Source organism: Humulus lupulus, chromosome 2 (assembly GCF_963169125.1).
Source record: "Humulus lupulus chromosome 2, drHumLupu1.1, whole genome shotgun sequence".
NCBI lineage: Eukaryota > Viridiplantae > Streptophyta > Magnoliopsida > Rosales > Cannabaceae > Humulus > Humulus lupulus.
In genome coordinates this window covers 288,812,128-288,828,608 of record NC_084794.1, presented here as the reverse complement: position 1 = coordinate 288,828,608, position 16,481 = coordinate 288,812,128, and the positions used below count along the sequence as shown (strand labels likewise).

General features: G+C 29.8%; 1 protein-coding gene across 1 annotated transcript; it reads left to right on the top strand.

Moving 5' to 3' along the window:
- The first annotated feature begins 7,871 nt into the window (after positions 1-7,871).
- LOC133819708 (small ribosomal subunit protein uS2m) lies at positions 7,872-9,051 on the top strand. The gene is made up of 2 exons (XM_062253013.1): positions 7,872-8,571; positions 8,676-9,051. The coding sequence occupies exons 1-2, from the start codon at positions 7,973-7,975 to the stop codon at positions 8,713-8,715; spliced, it is 639 nt and encodes a 212-aa protein (XP_062108997.1). The 5' UTR covers positions 7,872-7,972; the 3' UTR covers positions 8,716-9,051.
- Positions 9,052-16,481: the final 7,430 nt, after the last annotated feature.

Below are 16,481 nucleotides of genomic sequence, written 5' to 3'. Positions count from 1 at the left end.
ACGTTGTTTGTATCTAGTATATATATATGTGTGTTATTAGTATCTCACATATTTAGGACTGTTACACTGTGTGTTTAAAATAGTGTTTAACTAAAAAATGTAATTAACGCCAATAAAATGTTTAGGTGCTAAAAAATTGGTCAAAAGAATTAAACTTTTCATTTAAGTTATAAAAATATTTACATGGGATCCCAAAAGAGTTTAAACAAAACATAATTACATCAATGTTCACAAAATAGTCAACCTAGGTGACAAAAATGGAGCTTTGATCTAAGTCCTTCGAATATCTCGACCCTGACGGCCGGGTAGGCTGAACATGTATGTGTCGCTCCAAAGCCCTCCAACTCATGGCTGGTTTACTTTCCCCAACAAGGTATAATAGATCTCCAATTAAGCAATGGCAATAAATAGCACAATTCATAAATAATAAACAAACTTATTTCAGCATATGAATAATTTACACGGCCTATGCCGAGCAAGGTGCATCACTGGGGCACCAAGTTACGGTCTATGCGGGGCGAGTGTGTACAACACCCCCATAATGGCCCTGCCATCACGACCTACATTTCACATGATGATTATCGCCGAATACGGCCCATGCTGATCAACCTCAGATAAATATGATGCAATCAGATGCAACAAATACAAATATAAATATTACTATGCCCATTGTTTAGCTCCACCATACTTATCGTGTTCCCCTAATAATATTCTAATCAAACGACAATAAAAATGATTGTATACAATGGGGAAAATACAGGGTCATTTTCCTTATATATATATATATATATGAATTTTTTTAGGTAGGGGAATTACTTTTGCAACTATCATAGAGACATTTTCTATTTTTGGCATTTGGAAAAATTATAACCTAATTTTTTTTATGATGGTGTACATTATAGTTATAACAAACATCTTACTAATTTTCAAAAAAATTTCGAATAATTTATGGTGCCGAAATCAGAGTTCAAACAATCAATTGCACTTGTGCTTGATTTTTTATACGCGTGGAAAACAGACTATTTGAACTCTAATTTCGGTACTGTAATTTATTCAAAATTTTGTTTATAAATTTGTGGGATGTCTACTATAACTATTAAATATGCTGTCATACAAAAAACAAATTGGATTATAATTTTTCTAAGTGTCGAAAATAGAAAACGCCCTTATGGTAGAAGAGCAAGAGTAAGGATGTTCAAGATTTAACCGATCTAATCCAATCCACACAATCCAATCCAATCTAATTCACAAAGTGCGAATATCTACACTTGTGTGAATTTGATTGGATTGAGAAATTTGTATCAATTTTGTGTTTATAATTTCCTTCCCGTTCACATGCATGCTCATAGCTCAATTTATATTCATTGTATTTGTGGGAAATTCTAAGATGCACCCATTTCATGTTTTTGGTACCAGGATGATTTTCCAAAATTTTGCTAAATGCTTTAAATAATTACAATGTATGTTATCATAAAAAAAATTACATTGAAAATTATCCAGGCACCGAAAATACAAGGGTGCACCAGTATACCCTTTTTTGCGGTGCACTATAGCAACGTCCTATATTTGTAGGTTGATAAAAAAAATATCTATTATTTATAATGAGTGGAAAAAATGTGTCACGTTTGTCACTTCAAAAGTATTTACTTGATTATGTTTTTTCTCACTTTCAAATTCAAAGTTCCACTCTTAGAAGATGATTTTTTTTTTCTTTTTCTTTCTCTCATAGGGAATCTCCAACCTTGCCTTCAAACTCACTTTTATTTTATTTTGAAGCCAAAATCATTCTCTAATCACACTTCAAAATTATCTTCAAAATAAAAAAAATTACTTTTCAACTTCATTAATAAAGATGACACTATTCAATCAAAGCCAAACTAAATTATTATAAAATAATTATTTTATAAAAAAAAATTGTTTCAATATTTTTATTAATATTTATTGATTAATTTAAATTGATTATTGATGATTAAAAAGAATAAAAGAAGAATATTATCTTTTGAAGTAATGAATTAGAGATGAAATAACAATTTAATGTAATAAAAATGGTAAAATGAAGTTGAGAATGATTTAAAATAGAATTTGGGTTGGAGATCGCAAAGCATAGGAGAACTTTTTTCTTCAATTTAAATGAGAGGTGCCTTTTGGATATTTGGGAATAAATAGTCTAACAAATGGGTAATGTATATTTGTTTTTATTTTCTTTCAAAATAATGTGTAGATATTAGATAGGATATATTTCATCATTGATCTTGATTTTATTCCCTCTTGTTTGTCTCTGAGTAGTTTGTAGTGTCTAGCTTTGTCTTGTATTGATTTTCATAAATTAAAAGAGGAGCCTCTTGCAAATATATAAAAAAAAATGATTATGCGAAAACAATACCATCAATTAAAGCTGCATTTTCCGAGTCTCTTTTCAAAGAAGTTGATAAAAATATCAATGAAAAAGTTTACAGTGAAGACAATGATGAAGAATATGAGGATTGGATGCATGGATGTTTGATGTCTCGTTTATGCAACAAATTTAATAATTATTTTTTTTCAATACTTTTAATAATTATTTTAGTATAATAGCAAGTATAGGTCGAATCCATGATGATTATTGTTCGTTTTATTATTTAATAATTAGCACTAAGACTTAAAATATGATTTAGATTTTGAACTCAAAATTAAATAACATAAATTAGAAAACAAATAAATATTGATATTATGAGATTAAGAAACAGTTAAAGGTTAATCTCCATCCTCAACAATCATTCACAATCACTAATAATAAATGTTATTTTAATTTCTCAATTAAACTATTAATCCCGTAGATAACGCTGAAGCAGACAATTATCACAATCTCCCTATTACAAGTAATCAACGCGAATAGCTCAATAATTAACTCTTTTAGCTAAGCAATAAATATATGAGGCATACAATCTATTTAACTTAGATAAAGCTTTAAGTCCTATGGAGACAAGTTAATCTAGACAATAAATTAATAAAACATATAATTCATTTAACCTAGGTTCTATTTTTCATCACAATCAACAATTTTTTTGACATCACTATCAATTGCAATTTATCACATATACTTAGAATCCTAAACTATTAGGTGAGTAGTAATTCTAAGATGACAATTGAACAATGTAAAACCTTAATTAGTTGGCCACCTAACAAGAAATCACAAAATTCATAACATTCAATTGGAAAAATAGAAACAATTTAATATTGAGAGAAATTAAAAAATAATATTCATTATCAACAATTAAGAATAAATGTCTTGGGTTTTGAATTAAGCCTTAACCTAAAAATAACCTTCTCCATAATAGTAATCATAATTATAATTAAAATTAAAGAGATTAAGGGAAGAAAAGAAACTAGATTGATGAACAATAGTGTTGTAGTGTTGTAATATTTTCTCCAGCCCTTTCTGAATCTTTTTCTCTCCTAGATCGTAATAAAAACTTAATCTCAAATTAACCCTAATAATCTTTTATAGTCTCCTTTAAGTTATATTTAAAATGTAATTAAAAATTTGAAAACAACGTCGTAGGCCACGACCTAAAACAAAATATGCACAAAATCTGTCACGCAAGCCGCGACCTGAAAAAACTGGGCAGCGGCCCAACTCCACTTTTCTACACAACAAGCAGCAGCCTAAAATCTGGGTAGCGGCCTGTTGACCCTTGATTTGGCCAACAACACGGAGTAAAAAATACGACAAAAAATGAGATGATAATCAAGAGTTTAATCTAATGGTAAAGAATAGACACAAACGATTTATAGTGGTTCGACCCCAATGAATAGTAATGATCTACGTCCATTTAGTGCTATTATTAATATTGAATCCAAATATCGTGATCAAAGAACTAGGGTTCTTGAGTTTCACAAGCCTTAAGAGAAATATAACTATTTGGAGGATAATCACTCTGTATGCTCTTTCTCTCAGTATTAAGGAAAAAAAATAAAAAAGCCAAAAGTCCCATCATTGAGCTATTTCATGCATATTTATAGGCTCAAAAGAAATTACATGGACAATAGGCCATACCTATGCTTGTAGGTCAATAAAAATTATATATATATTTATATATATACATATCTATGAGAGGAAAAAAGGCGTTCCACTATATTTGTTTTTATTTTCTTTCAAAATAATGTGGAGATATTTGATAGGATATATTTCATCATTGATCTTGATTTTATTCCCTCTTGTTTGTCTTTGAGTAGTTTGTATTGTCTTGTATTGATTTTCATAAATTAAAAGACAGCCTCTTACAAACATAAAAAAAATATGATTATGCAAAACCAATACGAACAATTAAAAAAAAAAACTTAAAAGTGTCTCTTTCCTAAGAAGTTGATCAAAATATCAATGAAAAAAGTAATAGTGAAGAAAATGATGAAGAATATGAGGATAGGATCCATGGATGTTGAACTTGAGAAAAAAAAAAAACTTTAAAGTGTTCGTTTTATTTTTATAGTCATTTTGTATACAAAATAGAAAATTACCTTATCTTTTACTCAAAAAAAGAAATTTCCACTTAATAATGCTACCTTATTACATTAATTTTTATTTCTATTTTAATATAGTTTGTCTTGGAGTTTACTTATATTCTTTTGAATGAACAAAGTTTACAAATTATTATTTTGACAAAAAATATGTTCCTCACACTCAAAGCCCATTTTCACCTCCCCAAATAAACACCTCAAAAATAAATAAAAGTGGATTAGTATCAAATATTAAATATATGAAATTACACCAAATATGAGAATTTTTTATAAACTTTGAAATATATGGTAGTTTTTTTTTTTTAAAGTTTCTTATGGCATATTTTTTTTATTTACATTTTTATGGGAGTTTTTTTCCCATATATTTGTAAAACTTTATTTGTAGATCATATTTTATCTTTTATACTTTTTTTGGTACCTATTTTTTATTATTTTGAGATTATTTTTTATAATTTTAATTTATTTGTGTTAATTTTTATCATTTCTTTTGACTAAGTTGCATACTTGTGGCACAATTATTTGAAAGACCACCAGAAGAAAAAAAATGAAACAGAAACCAACCTCAGACATATTCCTCAAATATAATATAAAAACATATATAATTCTAATTTTTTTGGGGTAATCATTACTTTAGTTTTCCTTTTTTTTTTTTTTCTATTCTCAGCTAAAAAAACCAGAACCGACCTAGGGTTCTGCGCAAAGATGACGGCAGTGGCCGTCTTGGGTCTCTGCTTCGTATTCGTATGGTCTCTGTTCTTTTCGTCTTCATTTTCCTCTTCAGTGGCCGCTCGAAGAGAAAGCTTCGATGACTTAGCTGAACCTGTATCAGGAAGCTCGAGAGTACGCAATTTCGTCGTCGCCGCCATCTGCATCCCCCCTCCGCCGCCGCCGCCATCTCTGCACAACTGAGATTTGAAGTTCTCCATTTCTAGCTTGCGAGAGAGAAAGAAAAAAGCTCAGAGTTGTGAAAATGGAGGACAGGGAGGGCTTTTTATTTTTGTTTTGACTCTCTTTGCCTTTTCTTGGGGTCGTGAATAATAGTTATTAGCACATATTTATTTATATTTATTACAATATATTTTTTTAATAATATATAAAGTTTGATGTTTTTGGAAGAGTTTGAAGGTGGTGGTTAATGTAGTATTAATAGGTGTATAGTAAGTAATATATTAATTTAAAGTTGTGAATAATAAATAAGAGTGAGGAGACAAACAATTTAAGTTATGAAATATGAATCAGTGTGAGATTGTGGAATGTAGATGCTGCCTGATGTTATTGTTGCTTTCTTTGACTGCCCTCTCATTGTTTCCAAAAATGCATTATAACTGGAAACTATGTAAGTAGTTGTACCACCAAACTAACCTCGCTTTTTCTAAGTCTACTACTACTGTTTTTCAATTGATTCCCTTACTTTATTTTTTTATAGGGTAACCAGTTACTACCTTCTTCTTCTACTACTACTTCTTAGATTAATTTTTTATTTTCTGAGTTTTTTTTTAAGTTTGGCTCAGTAACTAGTTATCAATCAGTTATTTTAATAGGGGTAACCGGTTACCTCCTCCTTCTTCTTCTTCTTCTTTACTGGATGTATTCTGATCTGTTTTTTTTTCTTCCAAATCTGACAGTAACCAGTTACAATTCACTCGAGTACTTGCCATGACAGTTAAAATTGATAGTAGTATCCGGTTACTGCCACATTACTAAAAAATCTAAATTGATAATCGTAACTGGTTACAGCGAGATTTGAATAAAAAAATCAAATCTAAAAAAAATAACCAATTGCTATGGTACCTGGTTACTTAGTCAGGTGTGAAAACAAAATCAAATTTAAACAAAAAAATCTAAATTAATCGCTACTGTAACTGGTTACACCTAGGTCTAAAAAAAATCTGATATGAATAAAATGATTCAGGCGTCATGGTACCTGGTTACTTAAACAGATTTGGAAAAAAAAAACCCAGAAAAATCAAAAGTTTTGTTTGATTGTTTTTTTATTTCTTGTACTTGTATTCTGGATAAATTTTGTAAACCTATCGATACATTCTTTGAGCAAACGTTCTAGTTCTATTTCTTTAAATAATTAATAAATACATAAATATTTATGTTAGAATCTTATTTAATGAATGTTTGGCTGCTAAACCTATTGATCTAAACATCACAGAGAAGAACCTTTTGACAACTTTTGCCATTTTCAACCAAAAAAACTAATCAGCTAACCTAAGCTTTCATATATTAAAAGTACCATAAAATATTCAACTATCTAGCTTCTTATACTACCTTAGTCTACACTAAATAATAGCAGTCAACTTTTCTTAAGTACATTTCTTAAATCAAATCAAATATGAAGACAAGTACCTGGTTACTTAAACAGATTTAGAAAAAAAAAAAACCCAGAAAAATCAAATATGAAGTCAAGTACCTGGTTACTTAAACAGATTTAAAAAAAAAAAACCCAGAAAAATCAAATATGAAATTTAAAATCACATGTGAAAAAGAAGAAAACTAGATTTGAAGAAAGAAAAAGAAGAATAAGAAAGACCAAATAAGAAGAAGAAGAAGAAGAAGAAGAAGAAAGAAAGAAGACGAAGAAAAAGAAGAAAGAAAGAAAGAAGAAGAAGAAGAAGAAGAAGAAGAAAATAAGTTCGTCGTCGTCGTCGGAGGCAGCAGCGGAGGTAGGATCGCCGGAAGAAATCTGAGATGACCATTGAATTAGGGAAGAGAAAGAAAGAAATGAGAAGAGAGAGAGATCGTGAGGAGAGAAGATAAAATAAGAGAATTAAGTTTATGGTAATTTATTTACCATATTTTAAATTTTTTTTCCAAAACTTACCATATTTTGTACAATTATTTTTTTTCTCATAAATTTAGAAACTATATATATTTTTCCCATATTTATGTAAACTTCTCTTTTAAATAAATAATGATAACAATAGTATGATTTAAAAATTTGATATTGGAAGAAAATATATTTTTAATCATTTTATTTTACTAAAACTTATCTGTGAAGTCCCAAATAAATAAATTTATAGAAAAAAATAAAATACCGATGCATCTTTAAATGCTCTTTTGCAATACAATAAGATTAATTTGTAATCTTACTCATTTTTCAATTTGAATAATAAAGTCTATTTGATAATTATACAAAGTCATTTTAAAAAATGACAAAAAAAAAAGATAAGTTACATGCAGGTCCAAAAACTAGTCTTTTTTTTCTCAAAAAATGCAATATGGGCCTAGAATCCCAAACTGATGCTTAGAACAGAGAATTATAGCCCAACCTCTTAGACTAATAATTATAAAAATTGTGATGTCGTTTATGTTACTTTAGCGTCGTTTAAAGTTTAACCTTGTCGTTTTGATTGTCTGCTCTGCAATACTGGACTGGACTGGGGTTTTGTTTGGGTAACGAACTGTGTTTTGTGTTCTCTTCTTTCTATAGATCCCTGAAGCAGTCGGCGTTCGGAACTCGGCGTCAATGGCGTGGCGGCCGCTCCACTCGATCGTGATACAGAAGCTGCTGAGCACGAATGCCCAGTTGGGGCGGCATGTGGTGGCTGACCATATGAAGGTATTCACCTACGGAAGGCGCAACGACTTGGCCGTCATGGACTCGGATAAAACCCTCATCTGTCTCCGCAACGCCGCCGAGTTCATGGCGTCCCTGGCTCAGCAGAAGGGAAAGTTCATGTTCGTGAACACCAACCCACTCTTTGACGAGATCATTGAGCAGATGACGAAGAAGATCGGCTGCTACTCTCCATCCATGAACTCTCTCTGGCGCACCGGTGGGTTTCTCACCAATAGCTACAGCCCCAAGAAGTTCCGGTCCCGTAACAAGAAGCTATGCTTTGGTCCCACACAGGCCCCCGATTGCCTCGTCGTCTTCGACTCTGAGCGCAAGTCCTCTGTCATCCTTGAGGCCCATCGCCTCCGCATTCCCATCGTCTCCCTCGTCGACTCCGCCATGCCCTTGGATTACTACTCCAAGATCACCTATCCCGTCCCAGCCAACGACTCCGTTCAGTTCGTTTATCTCTTCTGCAATCTCATCACCAAGACCTTTCTTCTTCAGAGGTACAATAGTTTATATCTATACTTTTTGTACTGCACTTTACCTGTTTGATGTTTTGCCGCAGTGATTAGTATTAACCATTTCGAAACTTATTATGACTGTGCAGAGGCCAGGACAACGATCAAAAGCTCCTTGCTTCTTCTTGAGGCCTATTTCTTCTTCCGGTAACAATAATAATGATAATGATCAGTTTTGTCTACATACAATTTTGTTTGGTTTTCTTAATCTTTTAGCCAAACATGGGTGCTGAAAGGTGTTTGATGTTGCTCCACCTTTACCAATTTCACTGATTAAATCCTTTATTATTGTTAATTTTGCTTAGGAAATAGGAACAATGAAAACATTGTTGGTTACGTGTAGTAAATTTACATTATTTCAATGTTTAGACGAAGAAAATATGTCTTCTACATTTGAAACTTGAGGGTTGTCGCTGGGAAAGCATTTTTTTTTCCTTTTCATAATTCATTGTATGTTTTGAATAAGTTAACTACAGGTAGTCCTGCTCGGGACATGTATGCCATTGTCAATGTTACACTGTTGTAGAAGTATGGGTTAATAGTTTTTGTGGAGCTGTTTTAGGAGGTTTCCTGGGAGACTCTGTTGCTGACCCTTCTCTGTTTTATGTCCATTAAACTAATAAAACAAGATTTTGAAGTTTCTTCCATGCTTGTCAATGGTAATAATCCATGATAAGTACCAATTAGGATTAATTAGAGGTGATTATTTTGAAATAAAAGTAGTAGAAAGTAAATACTTACTTAAGAAAAACTGGAAATCCTGAAAATGAGGCATGGGATTTGAAATGTAACTTCAGAGTATAAATAAATAGGATCATTTCTACAACTAGAATTGCTGAAAGTAAAAGTTTTAGGGAATTAAATTGCTGGAAAGCTAATTGGGATACGTGGAATAATTTTAGAGTAAAATGGAATCAACTGGAAAATAAAAGATGGTCCAGTATTGAGTGACTTACGGGAAACTAAAGTGCAGAAATTTAAATAGCACAAGATAATAGCCAGGTAGCAGCTTTATTAACAATCACTTTGTGTTAGAACAAGATTTACCTCTTTATAAAAAAGTTTAGACTAGCTCAATATTTGTAGAATCATCTTTAATTATTAGTTTTAAAATTCTAAATTAGTAAAAACATGAGGATTTAGAGAGAGAATCAAAATATGAGGTTTAGGAGTTTCAGTAATGAGATGGGTACTAATGTGATGGGAGAATTATGAAAAATCAAGTTGAGAATCGTTGATATAACAGGGCAGAGATTTTCTTAAGAAATAGAGTTAAGAGTATCGAGTGAATAAATAGAAACAGGGAAGAGAGAAAATGGTTTGGATCAAGAGAGATATTCATGAGAGAAGGTAAGAACTTGTGTGGGTTTTATGTGTGAAAGGGATGTGATGAACTGGTATTGGAGGATGAAAAATAAAGTGGTTGCTGAACTATAAACTAGAAATGAAAGTTTTGCAAGAAGATGTAAGCTGATAGGTAATCTGAAGGTTAGGAAAGAGAAAAAGGATGACAGAGGAATTTGGTAAAATATGCTGTATATGCAGTATGCAGAAGTCTTGATCGATTTTTTTTGTAAAAGTGGGCTGATATATTCTATTGTAGGCAATTACAATACCAGGAATTAGAGTTGGCAGGTGTAGTCTTCTCAAATTGGCAAACAGCTTTTAGACCTCCTTTGCCAATTGGGAAAAGCAGATAGAGTTTTTCATGATATTGCTATCACTCAGTGGCAAGTAATCTGTACTACTCATAGGATTATATGGTATAGGATTCTTCTATTTTATACTCTTGAGTTTAACTTACCACCTATCTGATTTCTGTAAACTAAATTAATCCATAATGAATTATTTCTTTCATTTCTTTTTTTTATTTTCTTGTAATTTCAATTACTTTTACTGGTACTAATTTGATATCTCTCTGTCAACCTAATTGTCATGGCCCATGGGTGTTTCTCCCTCTTGCTCTCATTGATTAGGTAAGTTTTGCTAGTTTTGTTATCTAATTTTGCGTTATCTGTTTGGTTGAATCCGGAGTTTAATTGAATGAATTTGGGGATGTTATCATGGTTTGTAAAACTATGTCTTTATGTTTTAGTTCATATACTAACTTATATAATATGAAAAGAAAGTTGTATTCCTCCAAGTCTTTATGCCTTTCACTGTGGATAAAATGTTGAAACCCAGCCGTCCTTATCAGTGCCTTTCCCCTAGTTGGTGTGTTTGTTGTAAAAGGGCGGCTGAATCTGTATCTCATCTATTTTTGTTTTGTGAGTTGGCCCAGTCAATATGGTCAAAGGTGTGGGGTGAGTTGGTGCCATCCTTCTTCTTGCTCTTGGTTGTTATGTTGTGGATTAATGGGGGATAAGCGTTTGAATAAGTTGTGGAAGGTTACAATATTGGCTTCTTTTTGGGCAATTTGGTTAGAACGGAATAGCAGAATTTTTGACGAAAAGTCTAGTCTTTGTGACTTCATTTGGGAGAGAATTAAGTTTTGGGTTGCCACTTGGGTGTATCGCACAAAGGGTTTTGAGGGATTATCCTTTTTGGATCTCTTTAGAGAGTAGAAGAGTTTTTTGGTTGTGTAGTCTGGTTAGTAGTAGATGTTGCTTTGTCCTTGTATTTAGAATTTTAATTGTACCAAGGTTTTCCTCTGCCATAAGTGAGGGTTTTTTATTTATTTGAGTGGGGGCCTGACCAAGTGTTTGGTCTCTTTCTCCTTTTTTTTCAAAAAAAAAAAGAAATGTTGAAACCCAGCCAACTTTGATGACCACAAAAGCCAAAGACATCACTTATTTATTTTCTATCATCTTTTAAATTTCTTGGCCTTATTATTATTTTTCTGTAGATTTATTTTGAGCAAAAATATATTGAAGATTGGATGTTTGAATCTAATTAAACATTTGATGTTTCTCGGGCAATCCAATGTAGAGAGAAAAACATATTAGTAATGAAAGAAAAGATAAGTTCATGTTAGGATAAGGGATATGGATTGTATTAGCCATGACAGCTGGCTGAATTGTATAGTTTAGGTGGCAAAAGGGAGGGGATTGAGATGGCTCTAGAATGTGTTAGGAATACTCTAGTTGTGGAGAGTGTATAAATAGACGAAGAGAGGTTTGTAGTTGGGTGTGGAATTATTTTGTAACTGCGGGAATTCTTAGAATTCCTTGGGAATTTTAAGGGATCCTTGAATTTCCCCTACTATCTTCCTTTATCTTGTATTTCTGAGATTGAATATCAATAGTCAAGGCTTACTAGCAAATATTTGCCAAAGATTAACATGTAGAAGAAAAATCTGCAAATCAAAAAGAAAATAAAAAAAGGGAAAAGAAGAAGGAAGAAAAATTTCTTGATGAACATAATGTTAAGGCATTAGAGCTAGAGTCAAATTTAAGTGATCTTGTTGATGTAATAAAAGACTTTCAAAAGGTAGACAAAGTATTGCAAACAGATTGTTCAAAAATTAGGTTAAACAAGTCATGTGATGGAGGTTACATGAACTTTATGGCATAGTTTTTGAGCAGCCTGTTTTTAATATTTGTCCATATTTCGAATGTCTTCTCCTAACACTTCAACGTGATTACGTAATTTTGATTCTATCTAATGCATTAACATTACGTTCATCATGGATTTTTTTTCTTCTCATTTTCCTTTTGAATCATAAATATTTCATCTACACAATTTTCTATGACCAATATATTAAGTTGTCATTTCTACAATTGTTACAATTGAAATTATCTCTTTTTTAATTGATAACATGTTTTTAGATTGCTCTAGAAACATCAAATGTTTGATTATATTCATGTAATCCAATCTTCAATATTCTCTTCCTCAATAAACAATAACAAAAATAAGACGAAAAAAATAAGATGCTCTTGTTCAAAGGCATACAAATTTGGAGAAAATCATTATTTAAGTATTTATATATGAGAACTAAACAAAGAAATGACATAGCTTTAGAAATCTAGTTAATGGTTAGTGTAATGAAGATTAAGATTAACTATACTAAGTGAGTTATGGAGATCTAGTTTTCACTTAAATAGATTGTATATATATATATATATAAAGTCATTAGGTGATTGTGTATCTATGAGATTTAAAAATAATAAGAAAACACACTTAAATAAATTAAGAAATCAGGTTTGGAACAAAGTATTAGAAATAAAATTAGGTACGAAAAATAATAATGTTTTCTATAATATTATATGTTGAAACTAATTTTAATAATATTGATTATTTGTAAACTATTAGATTAAATAACAGTTGAAAATGAATGTAGAGTAAAAAATAAATAAACTATATATATAGTGCTTATAGTTGTAGAATAGTAATTTATGCTGCAAACCATAAATGGAGCGGCCAACTTGATAGATCTGAGTCTGACGATGAGACACATCAACATCTATTTATTATAGGATGTCCCATTCTAACTAAAAGCCAAAAAGTTGAACGAGGAGAAGAAACAAGTTTCAGGTTTGTTAGACTTTTCCAAAGGGGTCTTTTCTATTATATCTCTTTATCATAATCTTTGTTGTTTGTACTAGGCAATGCTTGTTTAATAAACTTAAGCTTCAAGGACTTATTATCTGGTTATGGTAACTTAGGCATTGCTTTCTTGTTTGTTGAAGATAGTCATAGCAATTCTAAAGATTAATAAGCTTTTCATTAGTTAAACATACCATAGTTAGTCATATATATTTCCATCTCTGCCACAGTTTTTTGAGACATATCAGAACCATTACAGATTCTTTTATCATAAAATTTATACTCTTCTTCTTTTTTGATCAGAACCATCCATGTTATGTTCCCTAATTTTGCTTGGTGTAGAAAAAGGAGCCAAGAATGATTGGCTTTGTTTTGTATTGAGATGAGAGGAATGAGAAAGTAATGATAATATGCTGTTTGGGGTGACTTTTAAAGGATTACAAATTCTCAATAGTTTTTTCCATTAATGCATTTTGTTCCATTCCAAGTAGTAGTCTCTTTGCTTTCTGACTATTTTTCTATGTGAAATGACATGCAATTATTTTTCATGTGGCTTGTTGGATCTCTTCCCTTCTTATAGGTAAACTGACATTTAGATCTTGTTTGGATTCACTTTATTTTTAAGTGACAATGTTGTTTTCCTTTTCTATATCCAATAATAGAAAACATATATATATATATATATATATATTATATTTTGACAAAAATAATAGAAAACATATTTGACAGATTACTCTATGCATAGAATCACCGCTATAATAACTAAATAACTCAGAACAAGTGGTCATATGTTATTCTACACTTGGTCCACCATTAGTATACTAGTCAACTGTAAAATTATACTGATTTTTTTTTTGAAGTATTTAGAAAATACTGAGATGGTAATTAATTACAAAATTTAGCATTTTGACACCGGTTTTAAAAGTTGATATTTTTCTTATCATGTTTTAGAAAACTAGCATTATTCTGATTAAGTTCATTTTGTTAAGTTTTAGTCAAACTCTAAAATGCCCCTTTATACAAAAAATAGAGCAAACTTCTAAGAAACAAAGACCAAAATTTTAAGGATTGAAAAATATACTACAACTATGGTCTATAGTTCTAGTTGATTTTTTTTTTGTTCTTCAACAAAAATGAAAGAGAGAATTAATTCATGAAATAAGAATGAATAGATACCTACTAATTGTTTATTTTCTTTATAGTGTAGAAGTAAGAACTGAAAAGGTAGTCAAGAAATTGTTCAAAAAAAAAGTAGTCAAGAAAGTATCTACATAATACTTTTTTGTCTCTCGGATTTTTTTTAATTTAAATGTAATTTGTATAAATTTCTTGTTTGTTCCTACTATTTTTTTTTTACATATTTCCCCAGACTTTAATTCGCACTTGTCAGTAATTATACTAGTAATCAAACGATAATTGCTAAGGGCATCATTGGTGTCTAACTCCACAAGAAGTTGGCATTCTGTTAGTAGTGCAATCTAATATTCTGTTCATGTGGTGTTGGACATTACCAAATACTAAAATGATTTCTGTAATGGATGCTTGTCGTAAATTAACTTTATATAAAATCAACATTGAAATAGATATTTAATTTTATAAAATGCTTCTATTACTAGTTTGTGTGTATAATGTTAGACTAAACAATATGATTAGTGTCTAATAGTTAGTCTAACTAGTTTTTTTTTTTTTCTTAAAAAAAAAACTCAAGAAATACTATAGAAGATCTCATTTCTCAAACTCTGCAGAAAACAAATCTCAAGAACAAATAAAGAGGCCTTTTCTAAGGTGAAATCTTAGAAATTTAATCAAATCGACCAAATATATTATTCATTGTCTTCTTTTATTTTTAATTTTTTAATTGTATGGCCGTAATATTTTTTTTTATTATTGTATACTATAAATTTTGAAATCCTATACGTAGGCCTTGACTTTTTATTTATTTATTTATTATCATTTATAATTCGTATATATTATACAAGCAATTAAAATATAAAGATTCCTAAATCAATCAATAATTTGTCAGATAAATTGAAAAATTAATTTCTTCAAAATATTATTTTTCCCTAGTCCCAATATTTAATTTATAGAGAGATTTAATATTTTATGTATTTGGTCATCTACTTTTTAAAACATAATAATTAAAATGAAACGTACAACCTTTATAAAAAAAAATGAAACGTACACGCATTACGTATTTAGATACATGTGTGAAAAAAATTACGTAAGAAAAAAGTGTGAATATTTTACCAATAATAATTATATGTGTTACAAATTTTTAGTAAGTTATTTTTACCCTTTTTTATCATTATAATCAATATAATTTTAATTAATTTATTATGTTTTTTATACTTTAAGAAACTAAAACTATTTTTGTTTTAATTTCATAAAACTTTATTATTATTTTTTTCTACAATCATTGTAATATTACTTTTAGAAGATAAAAAAATATTATAAATTAATGGTAATAAAATAAGGATAACATATTTAGAAAAAGTTTGAAAAAAAAAAAGAAAAAGTAAAGTGTTATATTAATTTTGATTTCTTTTGTAAAATAAATCACTATCATTAAGTTTTTTGAAAATAGAAAATCAAATACGGTATTAATTAAAATTTGAAGAACTAAAATGTTTTTTTTTTTTGAGTTGCTAAAAAAATGTTTTTGTTAGGGAAAACTAAAATGATATTTTCTTATTATATAATTACTCCGTATCATATATAATTGTTTTGATTATTTTTTTTAATCAGGAATTGTTATAATTGTTTTGATATAAATACTTGTAAACGTACAATATTGGCATGAAACATTAAGTTTTCTGCAATATTATTTATAAGAAATATTATAACTTACGTGCAAGACATTGCCTTGCCTATGCCTTCAGATATCAATAAATGTTTTATCAACAGCTCTGTATTTAATATGTAGCAGTTCCCAATGGTTATTGGTTTGGTAGCTATGTGTTTATTTATTTATTTAATTAATTAAATAAAAGCATGTTAAACTATTATCAAGAAACTACAAGGTTGCCTGTATTCTGGTAGGGTCCTACCAGTATGGTTATTTTGTATTTTCAATCCGTAAATAATTTTTGGTACTATTTTTTTTAATGATTATGTATATTGTAGTTATTTAGAGTATCTTGCAAATTTTTAGAAAATTCTTAATAATTTACAATACTGAAAATTAGGTTTAAACTTGTTATTTTCTATGTGCATCAAAAAATTAGTTACATGTGGAACAATTTATTTTTAAATTAGTTTTTTGTATTGTAAATTATTTGGAATTTTTTTAAAATTTACAGAATACTCCAAATTACTACAGTATACACAAACATAAAAAAAAAATCGCACCAAAACTGTTCACGGGTTGAGAACACAAAAGAACCCCACCGATAGAGCTCTTTTTGAAGCCC

What these genes read in the sequence shown, in the direction of transcription:
- LOC133819708 (XM_062253013.1), top strand. Translation starts at nt 7,973, where the DNA reads ATGGCGTGGCGGCCGCTCCACTCGATCGTGATACAGAAGCTGCTGAGC. An exon ending in AAGACCTTTCTTCTTCAGAG is followed by an intron (nt 8,572 to 8,675) that starts GTACAATAGTTT and finishes ATGACTGTGCAG; the next exon opens with AGGCCAGGACAACGATCAAA.